The 24,489-nt window shown below is 47.0% G+C and overlaps 1 protein-coding gene across 12 annotated transcripts; it reads right to left on the bottom strand.

Annotated features, from left to right (window-relative positions):
* Positions 1-3,863: 3,863 nt before the first annotated feature.
* Positions 3,864-24,244, bottom strand: LOC137153379 (mitotic-spindle organizing protein 2-like). Of its 12 annotated transcripts, XR_010919784.1 has the most exons (6): positions 24,008-24,238; positions 23,788-23,921; positions 21,444-21,632; positions 13,678-13,734; positions 8,835-9,137; positions 3,864-4,828 (listed from the first exon to the last, which is right to left on the bottom strand). XR_010919784.1 is itself a non-coding variant. In XM_067548632.1 (5 exons), the coding sequence occupies exons 1-5, from the start codon at positions 24,175-24,177 to the stop codon at positions 8,980-8,982; spliced, it is 708 nt and encodes a 235-aa protein (XP_067404733.1). In that variant the 5' UTR covers positions 24,178-24,238; the 3' UTR covers positions 8,746-8,979. The 12 variants fall into 12 exon arrangements, 9 of the variants coding, with proteins under 9 accessions (XP_067404737.1, XP_067404739.1, XP_067404741.1 ...); XM_067548632.1 differs by lacking the exon at positions 3,864-4,828 and having other exon boundaries at positions 8,746-9,137; XM_067548633.1 differs by lacking the exon at positions 3,864-4,828 and having other exon boundaries at positions 8,746-9,137; positions 21,495-21,632.
* Positions 24,245-24,489: the final 245 nt, after the last annotated feature.

The following is a 24,489-nucleotide window of genomic DNA, read 5'->3' as shown; positions in this document are numbered from 1 at the left end:
ACTAAAAGGGGCATGAGACTGTGAGGACCTAGACGGCGAGTGGAAACTGAGGCACCAAGCAGGGGAGTGGCAGGGCTGGGGTCACCAGCCAGTCAGTGGCAGGGCTGGAATGGAGCCCGTTCCCCTGCCCCCTGGGCCTTCCTGCCCCTCCTGTGAGATCCCTGTAGTGATCCTCTTCTTGGGGCCATCACAGTAGACAAATCCCCAGCCCAGCCAGGAGGGAGGGAATGGCCCAGCCTGTCCCTGGCCAAAGGAGGGAATGGCTGCAGGTGGGAGGTGACCTGACGGGTGTGCAATGACACCCGCTTCTGGACCTGAGCAGCACCAGGACTCGGGGAGCCAAAAGAGGGAGGCGCTGGGTCCTGAGGCTGCTCACAGTGCCCATGGAGTTGGATGCAGAGTCCAAAGGCAGCACCTCAGTCAGCGCCTGTGAGACCCAAAGGAGACAAAACAGCATGTGAGAGTCAGGCCCCACTGAACCCTCGGGTGCTTCCCAGAGGGGAGGCTGACAGCACCCAGCCACAGACAGCAGGATCCCAGCCCAGCACTGTTGGACCCTGTCCTTCCAATTTCCCCTTCCTCAAACTTCCCACACATCCCACTAAGCCACCCCATATCTCCCTACTCTGCTTCTTAGCTGCACGCCAGACCCACCATTGCCCACTTGCCTCTTATCAATTATGCCCAGAATTTCCCTTTCTCGGCTGCCCAGTCCTCAGCCCCATGCTTTCTGCTGCCCCCCCACCAGCATCACCGATCCGCCCCCCCCCACTCCCCCGGCGAGGCCCCTCATCTCCTGCTCTCCCCTCACATGCCTAAAGCAGTGATGCATTCACCACCCAAGCCGCTTTTGGAGTTGGGTGGCTCCAGGGTGTCCTGCCCGCTCTTCGGTGTGGCCAAATACATGGGGGGATGGTGTGCAGGAACCAGATCTGCTCAGCTATGTCCTGAAACCAACTGGATGGGATGGGGACAGAGAGCGCCTGTTAGTCAGAGACCCCGCCCCCACCAAACTGGTGCTAGGGCGCACGCAAGCCATGGGAATGGCAGGAAAGAGCCCCCTCCTTTCCTGGAGCCAGAGCCTCCTCCAGCACAGGCAGGGTCAGGAACTAGGATAAACCCTGGCCGGGGGGGGGGGGGCCCAGCTTGTATGGGACAGCTGCCCTCTTCTGGGGAGACCCACATCCACACTGATGAATGTCCCCATTGGGACATCCCAGATGTTGTGCATCCCAGACGAGCCCCCGCCCCCTCCTGCTGGGAGCTAGGATGGGCCGAGGGGCAGGATGGATTTGGTTCCCACTTAGCTGTGCAATGTTTGTACCTTGCCGCCACCCTGGAGCTGCTCAATGGTGATCTGCTGGGCAGCTTCCTCCATGGTCAGATCCTCCTCCTCTGGGGCCAGATCCTCCTCCTATGACTGGTCACTGGAGGGGGGGGGGGCGGTGTCACTATATCAAGGCAACACGGGGCAAAGGTGGCTGCTGCTGCTGAGGAGGACAGGGCACAGCAGAGAGAGAGAGAGCGGTGTTAATTTTTTCCCTCTCCCACATAAGGGCCCCATGGCAGAGACAGCCCCCACTGCTCCTCCCACAGACCCCTGGCAGAGCGGGCCCAGCACTGTCCCAGCCTCCCTGGTCGCTCTCCACCAGCGCATCAAGGACCCACTTCCCAGCAGCTACCCCAGGCCCTGCTGCAGAGGGCTGTTGTGCGATGGCAGCCGGTGTCACTGGGCTCAGGTCAGAGCCCTCCAACGAGTCTACCAGAGGGGGGGCATAGGGTGTTCCTTGCCCAAGGCTCTCCTCACCTGCAGCGACGGGGCACTCAGCCGCCAGGGAACTGCCGCTGGCCCCTCAGAAGCAAGCTGAGCTGCTGGCACCACTGCTCGGGCAGGTATTCCCCCATTGCCTGCCCTGGGGAGATCTCCAGGCACGGTGATGCTGGCCCACAGGCCTGGGCTCCTGGGGGGGTCCAGCAGAAGCTGCCTCAGAGAGACGCAATACCTGGTGCCCGTCATGCACTGGGTCCCACATTGTGGACCCCCTCCATCTCAGCAGGGAGGTCAGCTCGCTTCCCTCGGTGCTGGCTCTGACAGAGGGGCTCGTCCTGGGGAAAGTTGGGTACATCCACCTCCTGGGCTGGCTGGGAGCGGGGACAGAGGGGCTGCGCCAGGGCCACCTGCAGAGCCGTATTTCTGAGCACGTCCAGAGCTGGGAGCACCCCCAAGCCTGGGGCAGGCAGCTTCTCCCCACTTGGCCTGGCTGCCCCCTGCTGGGCGATTCCCCTTTACCTGACGTTCCCCCCAAGTGGTCCCTGGACTGGGCTCTGCACAAACTGGCTGGCGCTCACAGGCCAGGCTGCTCCCAAAGGCCCCTTTGGCTCAGGGGTGTCTCACCTGTGCCGAGCAGTGGGGGCAGGCACTGAAACCTGCAGTCAATCTGGACAAGCAGCTCCCTCCTGCAGCCTCAGGCCGTCCTCTCTCCCTGGCCTGAGAAGGCAGAGAATCTAGGAGCCTGGGCCTCCCCTGGGAAATTTCCCTGGCTTCGCTGCAGAAGGTCCCAGTCATGGGCAGTGGAGGGCCTTGATTCCCATTGATTTCAATGGGGGGGTTGCTGGTGATCAGCTCCCCACACAGGAGCTGGCCTCGCAGAGACTCCCAGCCTGGGGCAGTGTCCTACAGGGGAAGGGCTGGGAGATTTCCAAACACACTGGAGCTGGCTCTGGAGAACACCCTGCAGGGAGCGTGCTGCCCAGCCCCAGAGCGAGAGGCTCCAGGGGACTGTTCTTGGAAATCAAGTCTCTTTGGGGGAGATTCCTGCCCCTCCCTGGACAGAAAGGGGACGCCGCTAACGACCCCCCCCCAAAGGCACTCACTCACTACAGAACTGGGAAGGGGTTTTGGGGGGGGGGGGGGGAGCGGGAGGATTTTCTGAGTCACTGTCTGCCCCTCTCCTGCCGCCTCGCTTTGCAACCCCAGTGCGGGCTGCAGGGGTCCTCCCCGAGGCATTACACTGCACGGGGCAAACAACATCTGTGGAAACAAGAGCAGGCCTTACTGTCAAGGGACAGGTCCACTCAGGCCAGCAGCAGGGACCGGAACATTGACCCAGTGTGTGCATGTGCATGCACGTGCGTATGGGCGGAGGGTGATGCCTCCCAGCTCATGATCCCCCAACACTTGACACACATGCCTGAAGCCTCCCACCTGGGCTGTAGGGATTGGGGATCCAGGATTTACTGATGAGGAACTGTGGCCTAGGCTGGGGAAGCCACTGGCTCAGCACCACAAGAAGAATCAGTGACAGAATCAGGGTGTCACCCAGGAGTCCTTTTTTCCAAGGCCTTGCACTAACCCCTACAGCACATTTCTTCCCAGACCTGGGTCTTGCACCCAGGCCCCTGGCTTGGCGAGAGAGAGAGCGGGATCTGCTGCTGTGACTGCAGCAGGGACGCCTGGGTTCGGCGGTTGGTTCTCTTATTGACTTTTGGGCAAGTCGCTCCCCCTCTCTCCGTAAAATGGGGATCTAACACTTCTCTGCTGTTGTACAAAGCTGTGTGATTTACCCAGCGAAAGTGGCTTTTGATTCCACATGCAAAGATGTGTTATTATTGGCTTTGGATGGTTAGCAGCAGGAAAGCAATAGGGACTCTTGCAACAGACACCACTCATCCACTGTCTTGAGGTCAGAGGAGTTACCTGATCTGCTCAATTCCAGTCCATCCACACAAGGGGGTGGGGGAACCTCTTCTAGTAACCTGGGACACACAGGGTGCCATCCCCTGGGGAAATCTTTACGCCAGATAGTAAGCTACGAGTATAATCCAACACCCAAGCAACAAAATAATTACCACAATACCCAAAGTAGCAATACAACAGAGGGTGTTTTATTAGGTACAGGGAGCAAAGGAAAGAACAGGCGTAACTAGAACCATCAACAATACCTTAAACCTTCCACTCCAGAGCATTTACAAGGGGCCCAACCCCCTCAACTGTCCCCAGCCCCTGCCTTAGGCAGAATGGCAGTTGGGTATCAGGTCTGTATTGGATGGTGCCGAGCCGTACTCATTGGCTGGCTTAAAACTCACAAGCAAAACCAAACAAACACAGGTGATCTTACAAAGTCTTCACCCTAAGAGGCAGGGGCTCCCTGTCTGGCGGTCAATGGACAAGTTGCCTGGCTCTCAGTAGCCTGACCAGGAATCACTCCTCAGCCTCCTGGGTTGCTGGTCTCTGCTGGGCTGACACACGTCAGTGGCCAGTAGCCACCAGTGAGGTCCAAAGTCTCTCTTTGAATAACAGTGGAAAGGTCAATGGGCCTCTCCCACGCTGTGATGCGTCTCGCTCCGCTCCATTCCACCAACAGCTGACATCCAAATGTAAACCAAACCCTTTGTCTAGGAGTTCAAGCTGCTGAGTGGGTCTGATGATAGAATATGCTGGAAGCTATCTCCGCCCTGCATTCCAGGCATGCTGGGAAGTGGCGTCCTGAGACTCTGCAGCCATCGCTGCTGTTGTCCAGAGCGAGTCCCCTCCAGGCTTAGTGCAGTATGTCAGGAACAACCAACTCCAGAGAGGGTTACAGGTAGGATGAGTTCTGTGACCCAGGGAGAAACGCCAAGCCAAAGCAGGTTCTTGCCCCCAGTGGAAGGTGCAGGGGGAGAAAGGCAATGTGGCTGAAGCCGCAGCAGCACGTGATGGCTTTGTGGCGTGCTCTCCTAGACCCTCCAAGTCTCCCAGCTCAGATCTGCAGCATTCAAATGTAGAACCTGGGTTGGAGCAGGGGCCGCCTGTGTTCCATTGAATCCTCCCTCAGCGCTTGATGCTTTCCTGTGAGAAACCCATGTGGGAATTAATACAGAGCTGCCAAGTGAGGTGCAGCTTCATGCGACAAAATGATCAACTTGCAAATATGCATAAAACCACAAGCTGATTGTTCTGTGGGGGGGACCAAGCTGTTGTGGGGAGGCAGGACCTTATTCCTTCCCTCCCTCCCCCAGGGCAGTGGGAGAGCTTGCAGAGAGCCAGAGGTAGCTTTGTAGAAGGGGGACTTGGGTAAACCACAGCAACCTACAGTAGGGACGAGCCAGGTAGTTTCTGGAGTGAATCTAGGAGGAATGCTCTGGGCTGGCTGGCTGTTCCCTTCTTGAAATCCAGCAGATGAAGTTATGATACACATCATCTGCATGTGGGGGTGGGAGGTTGGCCAAAGCGTGTGGGGGAAGAGCCTTGTTTGGAGGGGGGAGTCGACTGGACCGGGCATGGCTGAAGCAGGCATCCCAGCTGGAGTGGGTAGTGGAAGGAGGCCCAGCTCAGCATGGAGCTTGGGCTAAATAAACAAAGAAGTGTGTGACTCTTCAGTTTACTGCTGCCTGTGACATGTCTATGCCGCAGGATAGGGAAGGAACCAGCAAGGAACAACTTCTTAGATGTTAATGGCTTCTGCAGTACCAACTAAATGGCTTAATGGGCTGGGAAAGAGAGAAGGAGCTGGAAATGTTGGTGGGGGCTCTGTGTTCCAGAGAATGGTAGGGCAGGGGGTGGAGAAGAAGAGAGGACACACCAGTCTTCTTTCCCGCTTTAAGTTACTGTAACAAGCAGGTGATACTGTCAAGGTTTCAGGACAGCCCATGGATGAGATTTCTCTCACTGGCCCACACATTGCAAATATTTCAAAGCATGACCAGTCTCCCCATTCCACTATACCAAAATGTACAGAGGGGAGAAGAGCACTGAGGAATCACATAGCAAGCAGGTGACCTAGTGGAAAGGCCACCGGACAGGGACTAATTCCTATCTCGGCCACTGGCCTGCTGGGTGATGTTGGACAAGTCACTTCAACTCACTTTTTGCCTCAGTTTCCCCTCTGTTAAAGGGAGATAATGATGTTAAGTTCTTTAAGTCCTGATGAAAAGCACCATTTAAAAGCTAGGTATTCGGATAATTACCAAACCACAGTAGCACATCAACTGCAAACCTAGGTGAGAACTACAACTGCCTAAATGACCACATAACTACTACTAACAAACGTTTCTATTTTGTTAAGATTGCCTGGTGATAGCACCTGCCCATCCAGGACACTGAGTTCAGTAAAACTCAAATGTCTGAAAACCAGGAAATGCTGAGTTCTGGTGAACTCGCATGCAACCGTAATGCTGCCCTCTTTGAATGATGCTTAAAATGCCCATACACCCCAACTCTGCCTCGGCACCATAATGGACAGGTTATGGGGCACTTGCCCTATACTCAGACTCTGAGTCGATTCCACCAACACAATATCAGACTTGGAAAATGTAACAACCACTTCATGCTTGTTTACAACCTAACCCTATACTTTGCCCTACCCAGAATTAAATCTACTGCCTGCTCTCATCTCCCACCTCACTACTGACAATACCCATGGTAAGCAGCTCCCTGTACCCTGCTGCTGACACAATCTACACAACGCCGTATTGAAATGCTGCAAATGGAATGATCCACATGCACCTCTTCCCTCTTATAACACGCGCCCGGGGGAGGCGGGGGGAACACGGATGGACTCGGACCCAGATCTCCTCATATCACGCAGTTCATCCAAGCTGCTGCATCTTATTTCTCCACCATTCAAAACAGCTACAGCTAAAACAGTGAATGCAGCTGGATTTCATGCACAGAAGACCCAGTGGCTATTGCCAGCTCCAGGGGAGAATTTAAGTTGTGTGGGCGTTTACCTTAACTCTGCCTTGGTTTTTTTAGAGAAGCTTGAGTTTTGCTGAATTTGATGTTCTGGAAGGGCATGAGCTATCACAGGGCAACCTTACCTCTGTGTCAACCAAGTTTTTTTTCCCCATTTAATCATGATAGACTCAAGGAGCTCAATCTAGGTAGTCCAGCAAAAGACAAGAACTGAAAATAAGGTTTAAATGTTTAACAGTGAGAGTATTTAGCCATTGGAACAATTTATCAAGGCCAGTTGTGGATTGCCTGTTACTGACAATATGTAAATCAAGACTGGATATTTTTCTAAAAGATCTGCTCCAGTTCTAATAGGAATTAATTTAGGGAAGTCATATGACTTGGGTCATAAACAGTCAGACAATGATCTTTTCTAGCGTTGGACTCTGAAAAAAGAGTTCAGTCTTCTTTCCTAGTTGTTTTGTTTGTGTTGTGATTATAATTTGATGAACAAATATCTGATGCCGAGGGGAACTGGTTTGCAAAAGAGAGGGCCATGGAATAAGTGGCCCACCCCAATTGTCAGTGTATGTGGATAGAAGTTTATAAAATCCAGTAAGGAACTGGTAAAGGAAGGCCTGGGGGCTGCTCTATACTGCACCAAAGGACTATGGTCCCTTAAGGACCATATGCCAGTTGAGGATTCCCAGAGCACTTTGCATTGCAGGCCCCCTCACACAGACTGGAGAGAGGGAAGCACACGAACTGGCTGCTCTCCTGTGCTAGAGGTCGTGACACTGGCAGACCCAGGTGTCAGCTCATGACACAGTCCCCATACCTCAGTAGAACACTGACAAATACCCAGCTAGAACTAGCCTGGCTCACCTGTGTGTGAGCATTATTATAACAGGTATTAGGATTATAAGAATGTGTTTACAAGGTCTTCAGCACCCTCTTTTTGACTGACTCTCTCTAAAGGTCTTCAGTGCCCTATCTGTTAAATGTTTGTTCGTTGCTGCATTCATTAATTTCATTTATAACATCTGTATCCCCTATTGTAAAGTAATATTTGAGCAGTTGTATTATACACCTCTATAACTGTATTAATCACCAGAGAGGCGAGAGACACTAACTAGTGGGAAATGTGGATCTCCAACAGTAGGTGTTATGTCCTGCCTGACAAGGAAGGCCCATCAACACCAGAAAGACTAGAGTGGAACATTAAAGTGGACAAAAGCTATTGTTGTTTAATCCCCTCCTCTCCATCCCCCAAGATGACTCTTGCATGCGAATTCCTCCCATCAGCTGAGTTTGCAGCTCAGAGCAGAAGGTGGGAAGGGAATAAAAACCCCTAACAAAGAGGAACTGTATCTTTTTGATGCATGAACTCTGAAGGGCAAGAATTACTAAGCATAAGCAAAAGATCCCCACTGCTAAGGCCAAGTTAGCCATAAAGGACATGTAAAGCTTATTATAGAAGCTTTTATTACTTTTAGAAACTTAAGTTTGGACGTCATTTGTGCGTATGTTTGCTTTAACCTTGTAAATAATTATTTCCCTTTTCTATTAATAAATCTTTAGTTTATTGTAGGATTGGCTATAAGTGTTGACTTTGGTGTGAGATCTAAGGTGCAATTGACCTAGGCTAAGTGACTGGTCCTTTGGGACTGAGAGTAACCTGATATTGCTGTGATCCTTAGTATCAAGCACCATCTATCACAAAGGTAGAGCCACCTGCATGGCAAGACAGATCTCTGTACCCCAGGAAACAGTCTATGACTCTAAGTTAAGGCTGTTACAGTGCCTGAGGAGTTTATACAGGATATACATTTATGACGTACATTTCATCATAACTCATAATTTGGGGTTTGTGCTCTGGCTCTGAACAAGCTGCCCTGAGGTGGGTACTCATGCTTTCGAGCCACTGCAGAACAGCTCTAGCTGGTGAGTTAGGAGAGACTTCCACTCTTGCACGAATTGAACTATTCAAAAGGAGCAGAGCAGGCCAAACACTATGAATAAGAATGAACAAGGATATAACTTTTCCCACTAATTTCGTGCAATGCTTGAAACGGAATTCTAAGTAAAAGCAATTCCACAAGAATCCGTGTTCTTTATTAACATATGTATCCAAAGGAAATGTAGGGAAGGAAAACAAAAACTGACCCTTTGCATACATCACCTGTGAAACTGTGTAGCATTTATAAATACAAAATACTTGGAGCAGGTTTACAAACTTGGATCATTTGCCTTTTTACATGTTGTGCTGCATTGCATTTATTTTAATGGAGCAGCTACAAAGGTCTTCAGTGCCCTATTTTTACTCTCTATGTACTGCTGCCTCCACTGCTCTTTCCAGAAGTTCCAGTCTTCTGGAGCCTGCTAGCACTTGGCTGCCGAGGCATTCTTTGGACAGATCCTTCCCGGCTGCACCGTTCTGCCAGACCTTGGGTCCCGCTGACTGAAGAATTGGTTTTATTTCTCCCTAGATGGACAAATAAATACATTAACTTTGAAGTTCCGATCTGACATCATGACTGCACTGCACCCATGCTGCTAGTGTTCCTTGAGAATTCATATCATAGGTAGGGTTTTATTAGATATTGCGATTTTACCAGTGTCCAATATAGATACAAAACTCATGAGCTGTAATTTAAGAGATGTCAGGTAGCATAAATCTAAAACAAAGCCTACAATAGTAGGACTAATCATATTCATCACAGTTTGTTCCTCAGATAAATCAAATAGCACAAATCACTTCGTTCTTTAAATGTAGGCACACGTTTAGCACAGGAACACCAGCACTACAAATTGCACCGAAGGAAAAGCATCTAATTTAAAGAGCATCTAACATGTCATGGCTAGGACAAGTGAACCAATGTTCCAGACTCTATGCCTCTCACAAGCCCACAGGTGACAGGGTACAACCCTGCTGAACCTCTCCCATTTGTCATTTGTCAGATTAACAGACCTCTCAACTCTCCTGGTATTCCGGTCATGCTCTAGAGTTTTCTGGCAGCATTTTGGATGCCACACAGGAATGGACATTCATAGATTGCCTTGCTGGGTTCAGAAGGGAGCTAGAATGCTCCTCCCAAGCCATCTTGCTCTTATCCTGGCACTGTTAGCTGTGTCTATGATGCAACACAGCTGCAGGATAAAGCACTAAGTAGCACTGTGTAAACCAGAGGGCGGGGAGGACAGGAAGTGTGGTGCACACAGCTAGCAAGAGGCCTGAAGGGGAATCCTGTAAGGTTCAGCGGGAAGAGAAAGGGAACAAACAAACTTGCTGCAGGCAGGGCAAGTGAGGGGGAGAAAGAGAGAGTGGACCATGAGAAGAGCAGGACCTGACACACCTCCTTGCATTTGGGAGAGGATTGTCTTAGAGGAGCCGCATCACGTGTGGTAAAGAAAAAGGCTAAGGTGGAAATTACACAAATGAAAGGTCAAAAAGAAACATGGGAGAACAATCTACCTTAGAAAGAGATGAGAAGGACAGAGCTAGCAAACAAAGAGCAGGCTCCAACGCTTTTAAAAGAGTTTTAGTAAAACTCATACCAGTAAAGAGATAAGAGCAAAAAGCAGGCCCTTGGAAAGTTAATTTAAAACATTTTTCTGCACAAATTAGTTACATTAATTACCTGCTTAGGATGTGAAAAGTGCTGTAAGACAACCAACTGATGGTGACAATATTCAGTAACATCCCACTTATGTTGTTTAGAATCCATCATCTCTGCAATTTGCATGGCCAATAGAACAGTGAACTTTAGAAACTTTATTCCACTACTGCATTACTTACCAAAGAGTTGTTTCTATGTAGCAAAGTTCCAGTTCCTTAAAAGCCACTACTGACAGTAGTCTATTGCACTCGAGAAACATTCAAATGGCTCCCAAAGAATAAAAATGGAAGTGGCCCATTTGCATCTGTCAATAGTTTGACCAACTAAAACCATAAACAGCAAATGCATCCATTTGCCTCAGACATGTCAGTTGCTCTTTAAGAAAAATCTACTACTGCAGTTATCAGCCCAAAGCCAGCCAGCCTTGCAATTCTCTTTGCTGAAGCACAGAAGCCCTCAAGCAACTTTACTAATGCAAGTGCTGTCAATGAATGCGCACAAATTGCAGAAGAGAAATTAAACTTTACTTCATTTAAGAGCAAGAAATGAATTGACAGCAACAAAATTGTCCCCAAAGATTATTTGAGTCTTTTAGGAACCAAGCAAGCAGGTGCACATTTGTGTATGTAAATATCTTCTTCCCTTGAATGTATATAATCCCATAGAGAGCAAATCCTTCATTTACATGGGCACCAACCCACGTAAGTCTCTCTCTAGCCATGTGCACACAAAAAAAGGATCTGGGTACACAGGATAGGCAAACAAAAGCCTAACTAGCTGGCTACTGGAACTCTGGTCCTTTACCCTCTAAATGACACAAAATGCCTGGAAATAAAGAATGATCACTAACTATATAGACAGTGATCTTTAAATAAAAAGTATGACTTCAATCCTCCCATTTCAATCAATGGCAAAGCTGCCATTGATTTCAGTAGGGTAGGCTCAGACCATATTTGTGGAAGCAATGCAGCAATCAGAGTGGGTGTGCTGTGTGCACTTCTGCCTTAACATTTGTATTAAAATAACACTGATCAGGGAAATCAAGGCACATTAGTGTAACCCATGAAAGAAAAGCATTTCAAGAGACTTCCTCCTTCAGTAAGGGAACTAATATTGATGCTAACAAAAGGCTCTCCCACTTATTTGAATTGACATATGACATCCTGTTACTCTGAGGTGCACTTTGAGTTGTTTTTCATAGAGACCCAGTGTTCTGCAAAGATGTAGCATGATATAAATGCGAGCGATATTCCACGTGAGACTTCTGACTTCTTTTCAGAGCGTGGAGTACCTCAAAGCCCAAAGAAGATGACTCCAACAGGAGCAGTCAAGTGTGTGTCCTGCAAAGGGGCTGATGTGGGTGCATACAACGTATACCAGCTTGCAATGGTCATTCTTCCCTCCAAACAATACTGAGATAGATGGGTTTAAAACCTCGGTGTTCAACAGACAGATGTATGCAGAGGACAGGCAAGGCTGCGTGGTTGCACTAGGGAGATCGCACTGGCAGCAGACGGGACTCTGCAGTGGCACAGAAGCAGGGTCATGAAAGTGAATCAGGCCCCAGAGAAAGCTTCCAGTGGTCCCCAGGTGTTTTTAGAAGTAGCTACCTACTGCACTGCTTTCTTTGCCTGTCCTCTGCCCAGGCAGATGGTGCTGTCCCCTTCATTCCTCGGTAGCAGAAAGGACTGTGCAGGTTTCCCATCCCCTCTGGAGCAGTGTTTTCTTGTCACAAGGAGATACCCAAGCCTCAAACTCCGCGTTTCAGCTCCCCTCTGTTTTTCTTACTATTCCTGTTTGTAACACGGTGACAGCAGTGCTCCCAACCAGGCTCCAGCCTGGAAGTGGACATGAGGGCTGGGACAATCTAGTCAATTTCAAAACCAGAGTTAAAAGTCCACTGCTGCTGCCTTGCCCTGAGCCCCTGCAAAGAGCCATGTGTGTGTTCATAATCTATGTATCTATATTAATGCATCTATATTTTATATTTTTTCTTTCCCTTGTAGTGAGAGACCCAAACGAATAACTGGGGAAAGTGACAGCCTGACCTTAGTGGGAGAGCAATAACACCGACTCTACACGCAGGCCTGTCGACAACACAAAAGTTAATTTTTTCAGTCCCTTCTTTCAGTTGTAATATTAATTGTTCCTGGAAACAATCAGAGGCAGTGGGTGATTTCAAAGGGATGGGGTGCCCTTTACACAATCTACATGTTAATATAGAAAGGTGTCCGCCACCTAGAGCGCCTTCTAATTCATGCATAGAAAGGAAATTAGCACAAACCTTGCTTGAAACATTGGCTGGTTTTGAAAATAAAATGTGTCCTCAGCAGCAAGTTTTATTTCTGTGGCCTGGCTGAAAAGCACTGACAGCTGAGTTTTTCTCCTCTCACGTGCCCCACAAGCAGATTACTAAGGCTAGACAGCTCTGCTCCTGTCTTTCCGTCCCTTCTTCCAGCAGATGCTTTACTCCCTACTCACCCCCAGTTATAACAAACCTCATCCAACACTCCTTTACGGGGAACACATACCTCTAGCCCTGACTCTTGTGCAGTGCAATCCCCTGGGTGAGTGCCTGTGTTTATGCAGAGGACCCCTGAAAGGGAAGACACCAGGTAACCAAGGTAACGGAGAAGTGAAGGATCCAGCTCTCCCATACCTCCTTTCCTTAACTCAATGACTCTGAGGTCAGAGAGCATGCCAACAAAGCACCCTGTCAGCTGACACAGGGTGTTCTGACATGAGGGCTTAACTAGAGCATGGAAAGAATCATAGAAATGAAGCACTGGAAGGGACCTCAATACGTCATCTACTCCAGTCCCTTGCACTGAGACAGGAATAAGTATGATCTACACCATCACTGACAAGTTTTTGTCTAACCTGTTCTTAAAAACCTCCAGGGACCTCCAGATTCTACAATCCCTCCAGGTAATTTGTTCCAGTGCTTAACTGCCCTTACCATTACGAACTTTTTCCTAATGTTTAACCTAACTCTCCCTTGCTGTAATTTAAGCCCATTATTTCTTGTCCTGTCTTCAGAGGATAAGCACAACAATTTATCACCCTTCTCTTTATGTACTTTTTACATACTTGAACACTTATGTGGCCACTCAGTCATCTCTTCTCCGGACTAAACAAACCCATTTTTTCCCATCTTTCCTCATAGGACATGTTTTCTAGACCTTTAATCATTTTTGTTGCTCTCTCGTCTGGACTTTCTCCAATTTGTCCCATCTTTCCCAAAGCGTAGTGTCCAGAACTGGACGCAGTACTCTGGCCTTATCAGTACTGAGCAGAGCGGAATAATTATTTCTTGCGTCTTGCTTATACTTCTGCTAATATATCACAGAATGATGTTTACTCTTTTTTTTTTTTTTGCGCAACAGTACTACCTTGTTGACTCACATTGAGTTCGTGATCCACTATAACCCCCTTCCCGATCCTTTTCTGCAGTACTCCATCCTAGGCAGAAATTAAAAATGGTTGCGGTGAGGGTGCTGATTAAGGTGAATCACTGGTTGTAAACACCTAGAGAAATAATCACTGCCTTGGGGAAGCTTGCATATACTGGTTCAAACTGGGTTTCCCAGAGACCAACAAATAAAGGGCTTTTGATATAAAAAACTGACTCAGGGCCTTCTTTCTGATCCTTCTGTCCAAAGGGGACCCAACCCTTGCAGAAGGGTTGGAAGGACTCGGGCCTGCTAGGGCCTCATAGAACTGATGGGCGACTCCTGCTAGGTTTAGTGTGTATTAAATCTGTTTATTGATTTTATTAAGTTTTCTCTGTAATCCTTTTATTTTAAGAATAAATTGTTTGCTATGAAAGAGCTGTGTTGTAACTTGTAACTGCTGACAATACACTGTTCATAGGCCTCAGAGAAAACCACTGCTGTCACTGGTCTTTAGGCAGACTGGCTTGCTAGAGATATCACAGCATAAGGCAGGGAAGTGGGACAATAGTCTCCACCCAGAGATAGATGATGGCTGGGGACCTGAGACTTGACAGGGGCACTCCTAGAGTGGACCACACAGGGGGAGCAAAATAGGTGCAGTTACCCTGTGACAGGCTGCACCTCTCCAACCAAAGAAAATTCTAAGCTCACAGTGAAGGTGGCTTAAGCACCTAGATGGCTCAAACACTTGTCCCTCCACACTGAGAATTCATGAAAAGAGAATCCAGTCTCCTTTGACGCAGCTCTCAGATCAGAACAACTATACCAATCAGTCACAAACATGAAGAATCCTTTCAGAAATGTGGCTGTTGGAAGATGAGCAGAGAGCAGGATAGAAAGCAGAGATGGCAGCCAAACGTACGTTAATGGAGTGGTTTTAAGCTCTTGCAATGGATAGCCCACGTTTAAAAGGAACAGAGCATTGTTGCAGGCCCACTTGTCTTTATACTGCACAGGTGGGGAATCTCTTCCAGTTCAAGGGAGGAGGTTTGTCTGGTCAAAAGATTCCTGTCTCTCAACAGGATCATTTGGACGTCAGCAAACCCCCTCACTCAAACATCCCAGTATTAATTCAAACTGTTCACCTAAGAAACTTTGGACTCTCATGGAGACTCTCACCTTGATCTTGAGACAAGGGGTCAAGGAGATTAGAAAGTAGGACTGGTGACTCAGGATGTTGGAATAAAAAAATCCAAGCTAACAGCATTTTGGCTGATTTCTAATAAGACCTCCCAAATCAAGGGAATTAGAGGAAATGCACAGAGGAACACTGGCCGGCAGCCTGTGACACTGGGTCTTGTTCATCCCTGAAGCAAACCTGGAGGTAATGGGTGTGAAAGAGACCTAGCTGGGACTTCCCTCATTCACAGAACAGATAATGCAGGATTGAGACTTTGATAAACCGCTTATGCTGTTGATTATAAACTCTGAACAAAGAGTTTGCCAAGACACTGGCACTTTTGAAAATTTTACCCTACGTCCCATTTAATTTTCAAAAAAGACTAAGGAGCTTAACTCATTGGAAGTCAATAGGATTTAGGCACTTTTGAAAATCTGACCCATACTCAGTCAGACACACACACACACACAAATTAGACATTGGAGCAATGCAATAGGGGATGCTCCCAGTACATAGTTGGCTAATTCAAATCTTTCTTTGATAGTTTGGATAGTACTTCAGCAGTAGATCATCAATCAGAATTCTGTCAGGTTTGGATCTGATGAGAGGCAGAAAGCTTGCAGGACAGACAAAGCTCTCAGCTCCCTTATCACCGATTTGGAGCCCCATCTCCTGCAGAGCTCACACACCTGAAGAGGGTGGAGATCTAAGTCTAGGATTATTACTCCAGATAGCAAGTAAAACAAGGAGATTGCTGTGAGGTCTCTCGCAGTAAAGCATCTGGAATCTCCTGAGACATCATGGCCTAAGTGTCTAGTGTTTAGATGCTGCATTCACAATCAGCCATGCAGATGTCTCGGACATAGCTTGGTGAAATACAGCACCAATAAGGGACAGAGAGAGGAGTCTCCACCACTGGCAAAGATTCAGGAGCAGCTGACAGAACAAAGGCCACTAGTGCCAAAGGCAGTGCAGTTCAGAGAGTGATGACACTTTCTTTCTATGGTGCTTCTCCCTTGTTTCTGGGGAGTTCTTAATGAAATACTCTTTTCTCCTTATGTTTCAAACAGATGAGCAACTGCACTTGAACCAAAGTCTGCAGATCTGAAGATCCAGCAATGGCAGTAGATTGGACAACAGAGCTCTTTGTGGCTCACCTTCAGCATGGAAGCATTTGCCTCGGAAATGGTGGTATCAGCACTAGCCTTTGGGGCCTTATCTTGCTTTCAAGGACAGGCGTCTGCCCTCAATTTAGTCTGGATTGGATTTAGAGCAAAAGGAAATCAAAACATTGACAGAGACCCACTAGGCAGAGAAGTAACCGCTATTTGGGCCAGAGAAGGAATTGTCAAATGTTTTGATGAAAAGGGTGTCTCAGCACTCAAGGAGATCTGGGATGACTCCACTTTCCCCACCATCAAATCCAGCCTCATCTCAGAACCAGTCTTTGTAGCAAGTGGCAATGAAGATTTTGGAGTTCACAAAGGCCATTCCAGGCCCAGCAGAGAATGTTTGCCTCGAACCTTGCTGGTTCTGCTGACCTTGCCGCCAGGAACTCCCAGAGCAAGAGGCCAGTTGATTCTGGCAGGCTCTGGGAGCAAAAGCCCAACAGATATATCTATCCAGCAGGTATGCTTCCCTCAGACAGAGACTCTGGGCACATGACTTGAGGATTACCATGGGACAGAAGGCATACTGCTTCAGGGATGCAGAATCAGTGACCTGGATGGATCCAGGGGGCAACTTAATTGAGGCCCCAAAGAACAAAAGAAAGATTCTGGAAGCTTGTGGTGCAGATGCCTCGATCCCACAAGTGGGAATATGCAAATACCATTTCAAAGAGTAACTTCATATTTCAGGGCTTAAGCCAATCTTGGGGGCATCTTATCCTTACCACAGGGTTTCTTACACTACCTTAGTAGCATCTAGTGCTGGCTAATGAGACGCTTGGGTCTGATCCAGTCTAGCAATTCATATGACTTGAGGTGAAGCTGACAGATCAAAAGCAAAGACCTTGTGTATTGGCAATGGTTGATTCTATGCAGCATTTCAAATAGTTTTGCTGCTATTGTTGTCACAGCTAAGTTTCTATTTAAACTGAATTTTGCATCCTTTCTAAACCCTACCAAAAAAGTCAGATCGGCATGCAAACAGGTAGGTCTGGGGCCACGGTGGAGTTCGTGGAGAAAATCAGACGTTATTTTGACCAAGGTGGGTGTAGCTTTACTGAAGGCTCTGCTTTCTAGAAAGCTTCAGGGCAATCCACATTTGGATTGCAAGCATGGTAAATATTGGTCTGACAGCCAAGAGGGCTCATCAGCTTGGCAGTGCTGGTACCTAGGGGAAGCTTCTTCACCAGATAAAAAGGAAATTATAGAACCAGGGGGTGGGCTGGGATGACTCTCCTTACGCCTTCATGCTGTTGGAGGCTGTGGGAAATCATGGGTATTGAAAGGGGAGGTAGCTCACAGGCAGAGCACCAAGCAGAGATCCTTTATGGCAATTCTCCTCCATTCCTAGCACAAACCTCCTTTTTCCCCTGCTTCCAACCCCACAGCTCTTCCTGCTCAAACGGCTGCCCCACTGCCTTCCATGCCCTAGGGAAGATAGTTTCTCTTCCCTGGAAGCCAGCCAGTGTAATCAGATCTCCATCAGCACAGTGACCTCTCCATCGAAGACCAGAATCTTCATACTTTACCCTTTCCCTGACTGCACACCCAACTTCAAATCAAAACTCCTCTTTATCCTCAATGTTGTCTGTGGAGCACCACTGACCTTGGGAGCCTTTGCTGCTCAACAACAGATCACAGGAGGAGTTAAGTGCCATAATGTTCCCAGTTCCTCTTGTCATCGCTACAGGAAATGTGTTAAGGCTGGATTGTTATCAAAATAGTTCTGTTTTTCCCACTTTTATAAAGTCTTTTTATTGTAATGCTAGCACTTCCGTAAGGGATAGATAAGGATTTTAACTGAGTTTTCTGATTTGCCACGGTTTTGGAAATTCTTGTGTTGTAGATGGTTGTAGTTGGCTGATGAGGACAAGGTAGTGTTTAGTGCATGCAGCCTCAACTGCACACTAACAGACTTTTGAAAGTAAGGTAATGAGGTATTTTGATAGTTTTTGAAAAATGCTTGTATTCTTCAGGGGGGTTGAAACCTAGCGTAGGTACAATGTTATCATGGAAGCTATTTAGTAACTGATCCTGCGATATAATCTGACTTTTTAAAGGAATAGTAGTATTTTTGATCTTTCAACTGGAGAAGCATTGCTCAATTCCATTCACATTCTCAAGGGGAAAAATATCCATTTCACTCTAAGTTACTTTTTTTTTTTTGGGGGGGGGGGGGGGAGGGGCAAGTTACAGATTGAAATTTGTCTTCATAATACAATAGTGTTTGCAATCTTAGCTAGGATGCGACCACCCCCATTCTATATTTATTGGAGTACTTCGGAAAGCTATGTAATCAGATACTGACCAAAACTTGCAGTTTAATCCTCCGAACTTCCTTAAAAATCCAACCCTGTTTGTCCCAACAGCTAACAAAAACATCCATGTCCTAATCATCACCTCTGACCTTCCAGACCCTCACATTGTTCATCTTCCAGTTTGTCTAGGACTACTTTCCTTAACCAATCTGACCAGGTCATTTTTTGCCTAGAATCCTTCAACTGGCTTCCCTGCTTGTCCTGTCCATCCTATCAAAGTTTCAGCTTCAAAGCCCTGCAACATTCTGCCACAGGTCTTCACCTCAGACGCCATATCTTCATGTGCCCCCTGATTTCTGACAGAAATGCCTGCCTTTGCTACCCCATTTGACTGCTTTTTCAACATTCTCATCTCTACACCTTTTTCCATATTACCATAATGCTCCAAACCACAGGATTTTTCAGTGCTCATTGTCTTATATTCGTTTCCTAGGTCTCTGGGTTTTTTTGAAAAGAAAAATCCTCTTGCCCTTTAAGGTGCATGTGTGTTCAAGTTATTGCTTTAGTTCAAAAACTGTCCCCAAGAAATACTTCTTAAAAGAGAGTGGACAGTCTAACGTTTCAGATTTTATTTGTAATGTTCATCTGTGACTCAGCTTTTCTCAAGCTACTTTAGAGTTCAAATATTTTCATGAAGTACCTGATGCAATTTGTTTATGTTTCTAACTGCAAAGTTTAACTCTAAGTGACTCACTCTCACCATGACAAATAGCTGTATTACCAGTAGGGGCAAGTCAGATGTATTCAAACAAAACTGATAGTCATGGAATTTTGTTCTGTGTAACTAAACATTGCATATGAAGTTGCTTTCTATTATTACTCCATTTTACTATACTGCTTCCATGTTCTTCTGTTTAAGTTTTATTGAATACTACTTCTAATCACCCAGGTTGTATACTATTTATAACTTTGCCACAGTACTACAGCACTCAACCTGTGTATCTAAGTTTGTACATGGTCATATGTAGGGCCCTACCAAATTCAGGGTCCATTCTGGTCAATTTCATGGCCACAGGATTTGAAAACTAGTCAGTTTCATGTTTTCATATGTTCACATCTGAAATTTCAGAGTGTTGTAACCCTGGGGTCCTGACCCAACAGGGTCATGGGAGAGTTGTAAAGCTCTTGCAGGAGGGTGGCAGCATCGCAATCCTCACTTCCGTACTGCCCAAGGCAGCAGCCCTGGAGCTTCCTGCGGCTGGAGGAGGCTCCCTGAGGGGGAGGTGAGTCTGATCTCCCCCATGCTACTAGGAGCATCCCAACCTGGGGCTCCTAGCTGAGAGTGGCTGTGCAGGGGAAGAACAAGTTCTGTTCCTCCCAGCCTGGCTGGGACTAGCAGCTGGAGCCCGGGACACAGTAGGAGCCCCCTGCTGGGGCACCACCAGCCCCACCCCCTCCAATAGCTAGATTTCACATGGGAGGTCTGATTTAATGGTCTGTGACACATTTTTCATGGACATGAATTTGGTAGGGCCCTAATCATACGGTATATTATAGCTGGACGTGTCCATTGCGTTAATGTTGCCCAGCACTTTCCATTAGAATACTGTTTTCAGTTGCTTGCACTGGGGCCCAGGTGCCTCCTGCAGTATTTTGCACTGACCACATGGAGGTATAAATGCATCTGAGACATGAGCATGATAGATTATCAGCCATCTCCCCCGCCACCCCAAATACTTTGGGGCCAGACACAGAACAATGAGGATAAAGGAATATTCAACTGCCCCATTTACAAAGTGCCATCCATCTTGTGCACTGAAGGCGGCAGGGATCATGTGGGGGAAAAAAGTATGTGAGCATGTAATTGGAGACCTCTGCAATACATACACAGAGGAGGCAGAATTAAGACTGAACAGGCTACCTTAATTTTGGCAGCTCCTGACTAAAGTGCATTTTTAAAAAGTTAACAGTCTTGTAATGTACTTTTTAAAAGTGGAATTGGATATCTCTACAATTTGTAGCACTAGTGCTTCAGGCAGTAAATTTCTGCTTGCATAATTTCTAGAACTACTGAAGACAGAAATCTCAATCCTATACTGTTCTGTAGCAAGTTTCAAGATTTGCATGTGTAAAAAGAAATTGGTCTATGGAAGTTTTAAGCTCTAAAGGTTTAGAGTTATCACGTTTTTCCAGCAAGGTATCCCAGTTCAAAGGCAAGCAGGCATTTTTCTCAGCGACAGCAGCACACACTGAAATGGCTAAACTACAACTTGTTTGGCAATGGATTTTAAACTTACAAACGCACACAATGGCTACAGAGGTGTGTGCATATGCTATGTGTAACATTTGTGTTCGCTTCCTTACCTCAGCCACAATCTTTAAAGTTTAGTTTTAAGACAATGACAGAAGTCACCCCATCCTCACTCAAAAACAGCTAAAGGGATTTTACTCAAGCTTCCAAAGACAATTTACCAGAGACAGAAGAATGGAAGACTTCACCCCCAAAGATAACTTTCTGAAACACATAGGAATCTGAAAACACAGGCATTAAATGAAAACAGGTTTGCAAGGCTTAATGCTAGTTGCCAAGGGATATGACCAGTATAAATTCAAGCATTTGTCTTTATACTGAATCATCTCCGCACATGCTCTCCTGTACAGCGCATGCACCAGTCTGTGTTTATAAAAAGTCCCTGATAAAAACCTTGACAAAAATATCGACCAAGTTCTTAAGTTCCAATCCTGCCATTCGTTGAGAATAGATAGCCTTCAATGAAGCTCTGAGAAGGCAAAGCAGCTCGCCCTCATGCAATGGTTTGCAGGTTCTGGGCCACGGTAGGCAATTCCTAAACTTACTTCTCTTGGTTGTTTATACATATGGCACTTTCTACTCTAAGACAGAGAGAATTTTTCAAAATAGATTTCAGTCTCTTAATTCAACAACAAAGTGAATTGGTTTTAGCTTTTAAAATAAGATTTACATTTTATTTTTAACCGGTAAATGTTAATTATTTTTAAAATAACCCATTCTTGACAGTTTGTTAACATTAGAATGAATAGTTTAGAAGGTACACAGGTTCTTTTAGTCTAAGGGACTCACAATGCAAGTGTGATTCCTAATGTCCTAACAGACTGCACCAACCCCAGTAGATAAACTAATAAACACAACCTGCAAAAGGAGAGAACAGACAGCAAGAATACTGGAAGGAACCAGGGGAACCTTGAGAGAGAGGCGAGCAAGCATCAGCAGGACTGCAGACCACAATCTTAGGGGCTGTTAGTCTTGGAGATCGAAGGGCAGAGGAAAAGGAGAGTGGCGCAGGGATTTTACTGTTCTTGGCAGAGAGAAATGAGACCTCTAATTCAAAGAGAGACATAGAAACACATTAAAAACACCATATGTCTATTGAAAAAAAAAGAACAGAGTTGTGAATGTAAATGAATGCTCAAATACCCTTAAAGAAAAAGAAGAAAAGTTGTCTCTTGAACAATGGTAACATAGCTTGCATGCTTTGTTAAATATATCAGTATCATCATCTTAACAGTCCACTTTTAAGTTCCCCCTCTAAAATTTTAACGTCCCCAGATGAACAACTTAGACCTGAATAGTTATTACATTAAAGTGCTGTTAAAAATAATTTCATAGTAATAAATGTATAAATATTTTTCTGAACTGTTTCAAATATAATTTCATAATTGCACTTTCTTCATTGCTTGCCTGCCATTAATATAGTAAAACAAGTCTTTTAAACACACTGTGCATTCTCCTGAAGGAGTTAATTGGTATGTTGAGTTAATAAATCCCACCATTAAATAAAAAACACATTCAAAGTTAGAGAATATGAGGTACACTTGTCTTTGGACAAGTGTACATCATTTCCTATGTATTATCAAAAAGTAAATGTGATGGTTTCCATTTTAAATACCTAAAAGACTGTTTTACTATTGTTTTAAATACCCAAAATGAGATCCTTTATTATGCTACTGAGATCTCTTCATATTCCTTTCTATTCTGGACAAAGCCAAGCCATGTGGAGTCCCGCTGACCTACATCATTCATGATTGTGTCTCCTTTATACAATCACCCACAGCCGCTCACTGTAGCCAGGTGGGCCGAACTGGACTTTTGTTTTAGCATCTTTTAGTTTTGATCAGGTGTAAAGGGGCAAAAGGGTCAGACCTAATCCCAAAATAAGCATGCCACTTACACAGCACTTTCAACTGCTAACAATTCAGACTAAGAATAAAAGCCTTGCCAGAAAACATACAAGTCTGTATCATTCACATGAACAAACAGCTCTCATTTTCACTTTCAGCATCAATTCCAGTTTTGTTTTCCTATGATTTAATGTCAATGTTTCCAATATTAAAGGCCCCGAAACAGCTACTTCCAAACTAGTTTAAATTTGGCATGCCCAGTTTTTGTAATCCCTCTGAAGCAATGCAAGCGAGGCTCAGCTGCTCTGCCCCATCAAGGCCAGTAGAATCAACAGACTGAAACTGATGAGACGATTCTATCAGTGATATCTTTGCTAGTGATTCTGCAGGTATGCTCGAGGAAAGAAACACTAAAAAATAGGGAATGAAAACTGCACACCATCAGGCCCTGCACCTAGACTATGGTTTTTGGTCCCAGATGAGCCTAACCAGGAACAAACAGGTTTCTGGGAGGGGGGGTAAAATCTCTCTAAAATGCTCTTTCTGCTTGTCACAATATCTATACCATGAGCACCTGCTGAAAGCCTAAGAGAAATATCTAACTGATCACTAGATACAGAGGAAGGTACATCCAGCTCTCCTCATCAGGAAAGAAGGTCACCTCCACCTGAGATGGGGGAAATTGAGATACAACAATATGCTTCCAAAAAAGGATGGCAAGGGAGAGAGAGCAGCAATATAATGTACATATTTTTAAAAAGAAAAATAAGTCTTGTGGCCTTTTTTTTTTTGCTTCTTTCTAGTGAAAAAAACAGTCTAATGTTTTTATCAAAAAAGGTTTCTTCCTAGACGGTGTTAAGACTAGAGATGACAAAAACTGGAGAGTTGCAGTAAGGCCTGGTCTACACTTAAAAGTTTTACTGGCATAGCACCCTCAGGTTTGTGACTTTTTTTAGGGGAGGGGGAGAGCCAACAAAACTCTTCTGGTTAAAGCCATGGCATCAAGACAGTTACACCCATGTAAGAGATCACTCCGGGGTTTGTTTTTGACGTTTTCAGTATGCCGGGAGAGCAAAAGTGGCTTCAGTCCAAACTCAAGTGAGACCATAACAAGCCGCAGGAGGCACAGAGAGGAGGGATGAAAAGGGCAAAGTTTTCATTCCCTCTGTTTAAAAAGCCTAATGAGCAACCCACATAAAAGGCGACTGCCAGCCCGTTAATGAAGGCCCCAGCCCGTCTCCTTCCTCCCACTAGGCCTGCAACCAAAGCAGCCTGTGCCCATACAGCCCCCTCCTTCACCCCGGCCCCCGGGGACAGGGCTGAACCGGGGAGGCCCGATAAACCCGGCTCCTGACCTCTGCTCTCGGGGGCGGGGGGGCCGCTCTCGGGGGTCCCGCTAGGAGCCAGTCTCTGCCCGGCGCACATGGACTTCAGCGTCTGGAACACGGCCAGGGGCGCCACGTTCATCCGCAGCAGGTCCAGCACGATCCTGGGGGGAGGGGGAGACGGGGGTCAGCCCGAGCCGCCCCCACCGCCGCCCCGGATCGGGTCGGGTCAGCTCAGCCCCCCCCTCACCTGAACACTTCCGGGTCGAGGCTGATCCCCGCCGCCTGCGCCAGCTCGAACAGCTCCGCCTCCTCCGCCGTCGGCAGCTTCCGCCGCGTCCGCAGCGAGACCCCCACTTTGCCCAGGGCCGCATCCAACCCCGAATCCGCCCCGCCGCCGGCAGGGCCCGGATCCGACATCCCGGCCCGGCAATACGGTCACTCCCGCCTCCCCGCACCCAGCCAGCCTCCTGCCACCTCCCCCCGCGCATGCGCCGCGCCGGAAGCTGCCGCGCGGCGGGTGGGGACCGCCTGTCACCGGGGGCAACAAACGCCGCTTCCTTGTTCCACTGGGCATGCGCAGTCCTGGGCTTAGCCAGACATTGTCAGCAAACAGTTCTTGCAGAAATAGTGAGTAGGCGGATCAATATTGCAAAAGCCGATTGCAGAACTTATTCTGAGGACATGAACTTTATTAGGAATTAATTAGTAGGGAAATTCCTTTGCACACCC

Source organism: Emydura macquarii, unplaced genomic scaffold (genome assembly GCF_026122565.2).
Source record: "Emydura macquarii macquarii isolate MOO-44397 ecotype Brisbane River unplaced genomic scaffold, CSIRO-AGI_Emac_v2 contig_1253, whole genome shotgun sequence".
Classification (NCBI taxonomy): Eukaryota; Metazoa; Chordata; order Testudines; family Chelidae; genus Emydura; species Emydura macquarii.
Note: the sequence above shows the minus strand (reverse complement) of the source record. Positions and strands in the feature narration are given on the sequence as shown.

What these genes read in the sequence shown, in the direction of transcription:
- LOC137153379 (XM_067548632.1), bottom strand. Translation starts at nt 24,177, where the DNA reads ATGTCGGATCCGGGCCCTGCCGGCGGCGGGGCGGATTCGGGGTTGGAT. An exon ending in CTCGACCCGGAAGTGTTCAG is followed by an intron (nt 23,922 to 24,007) that starts GTGAGGGGGGGG and finishes CCCTCCCCCCAG; the next exon opens with GATCGTGCTGGACCTGCTGC. An exon ending in TAGTGGATCACGAACTCAAT is followed by an intron (nt 9,138 to 13,677) that starts GTGAGTCAACAA and finishes TTGTCCATCTAG; the next exon opens with GGAGAAATAAAACCAATTCT.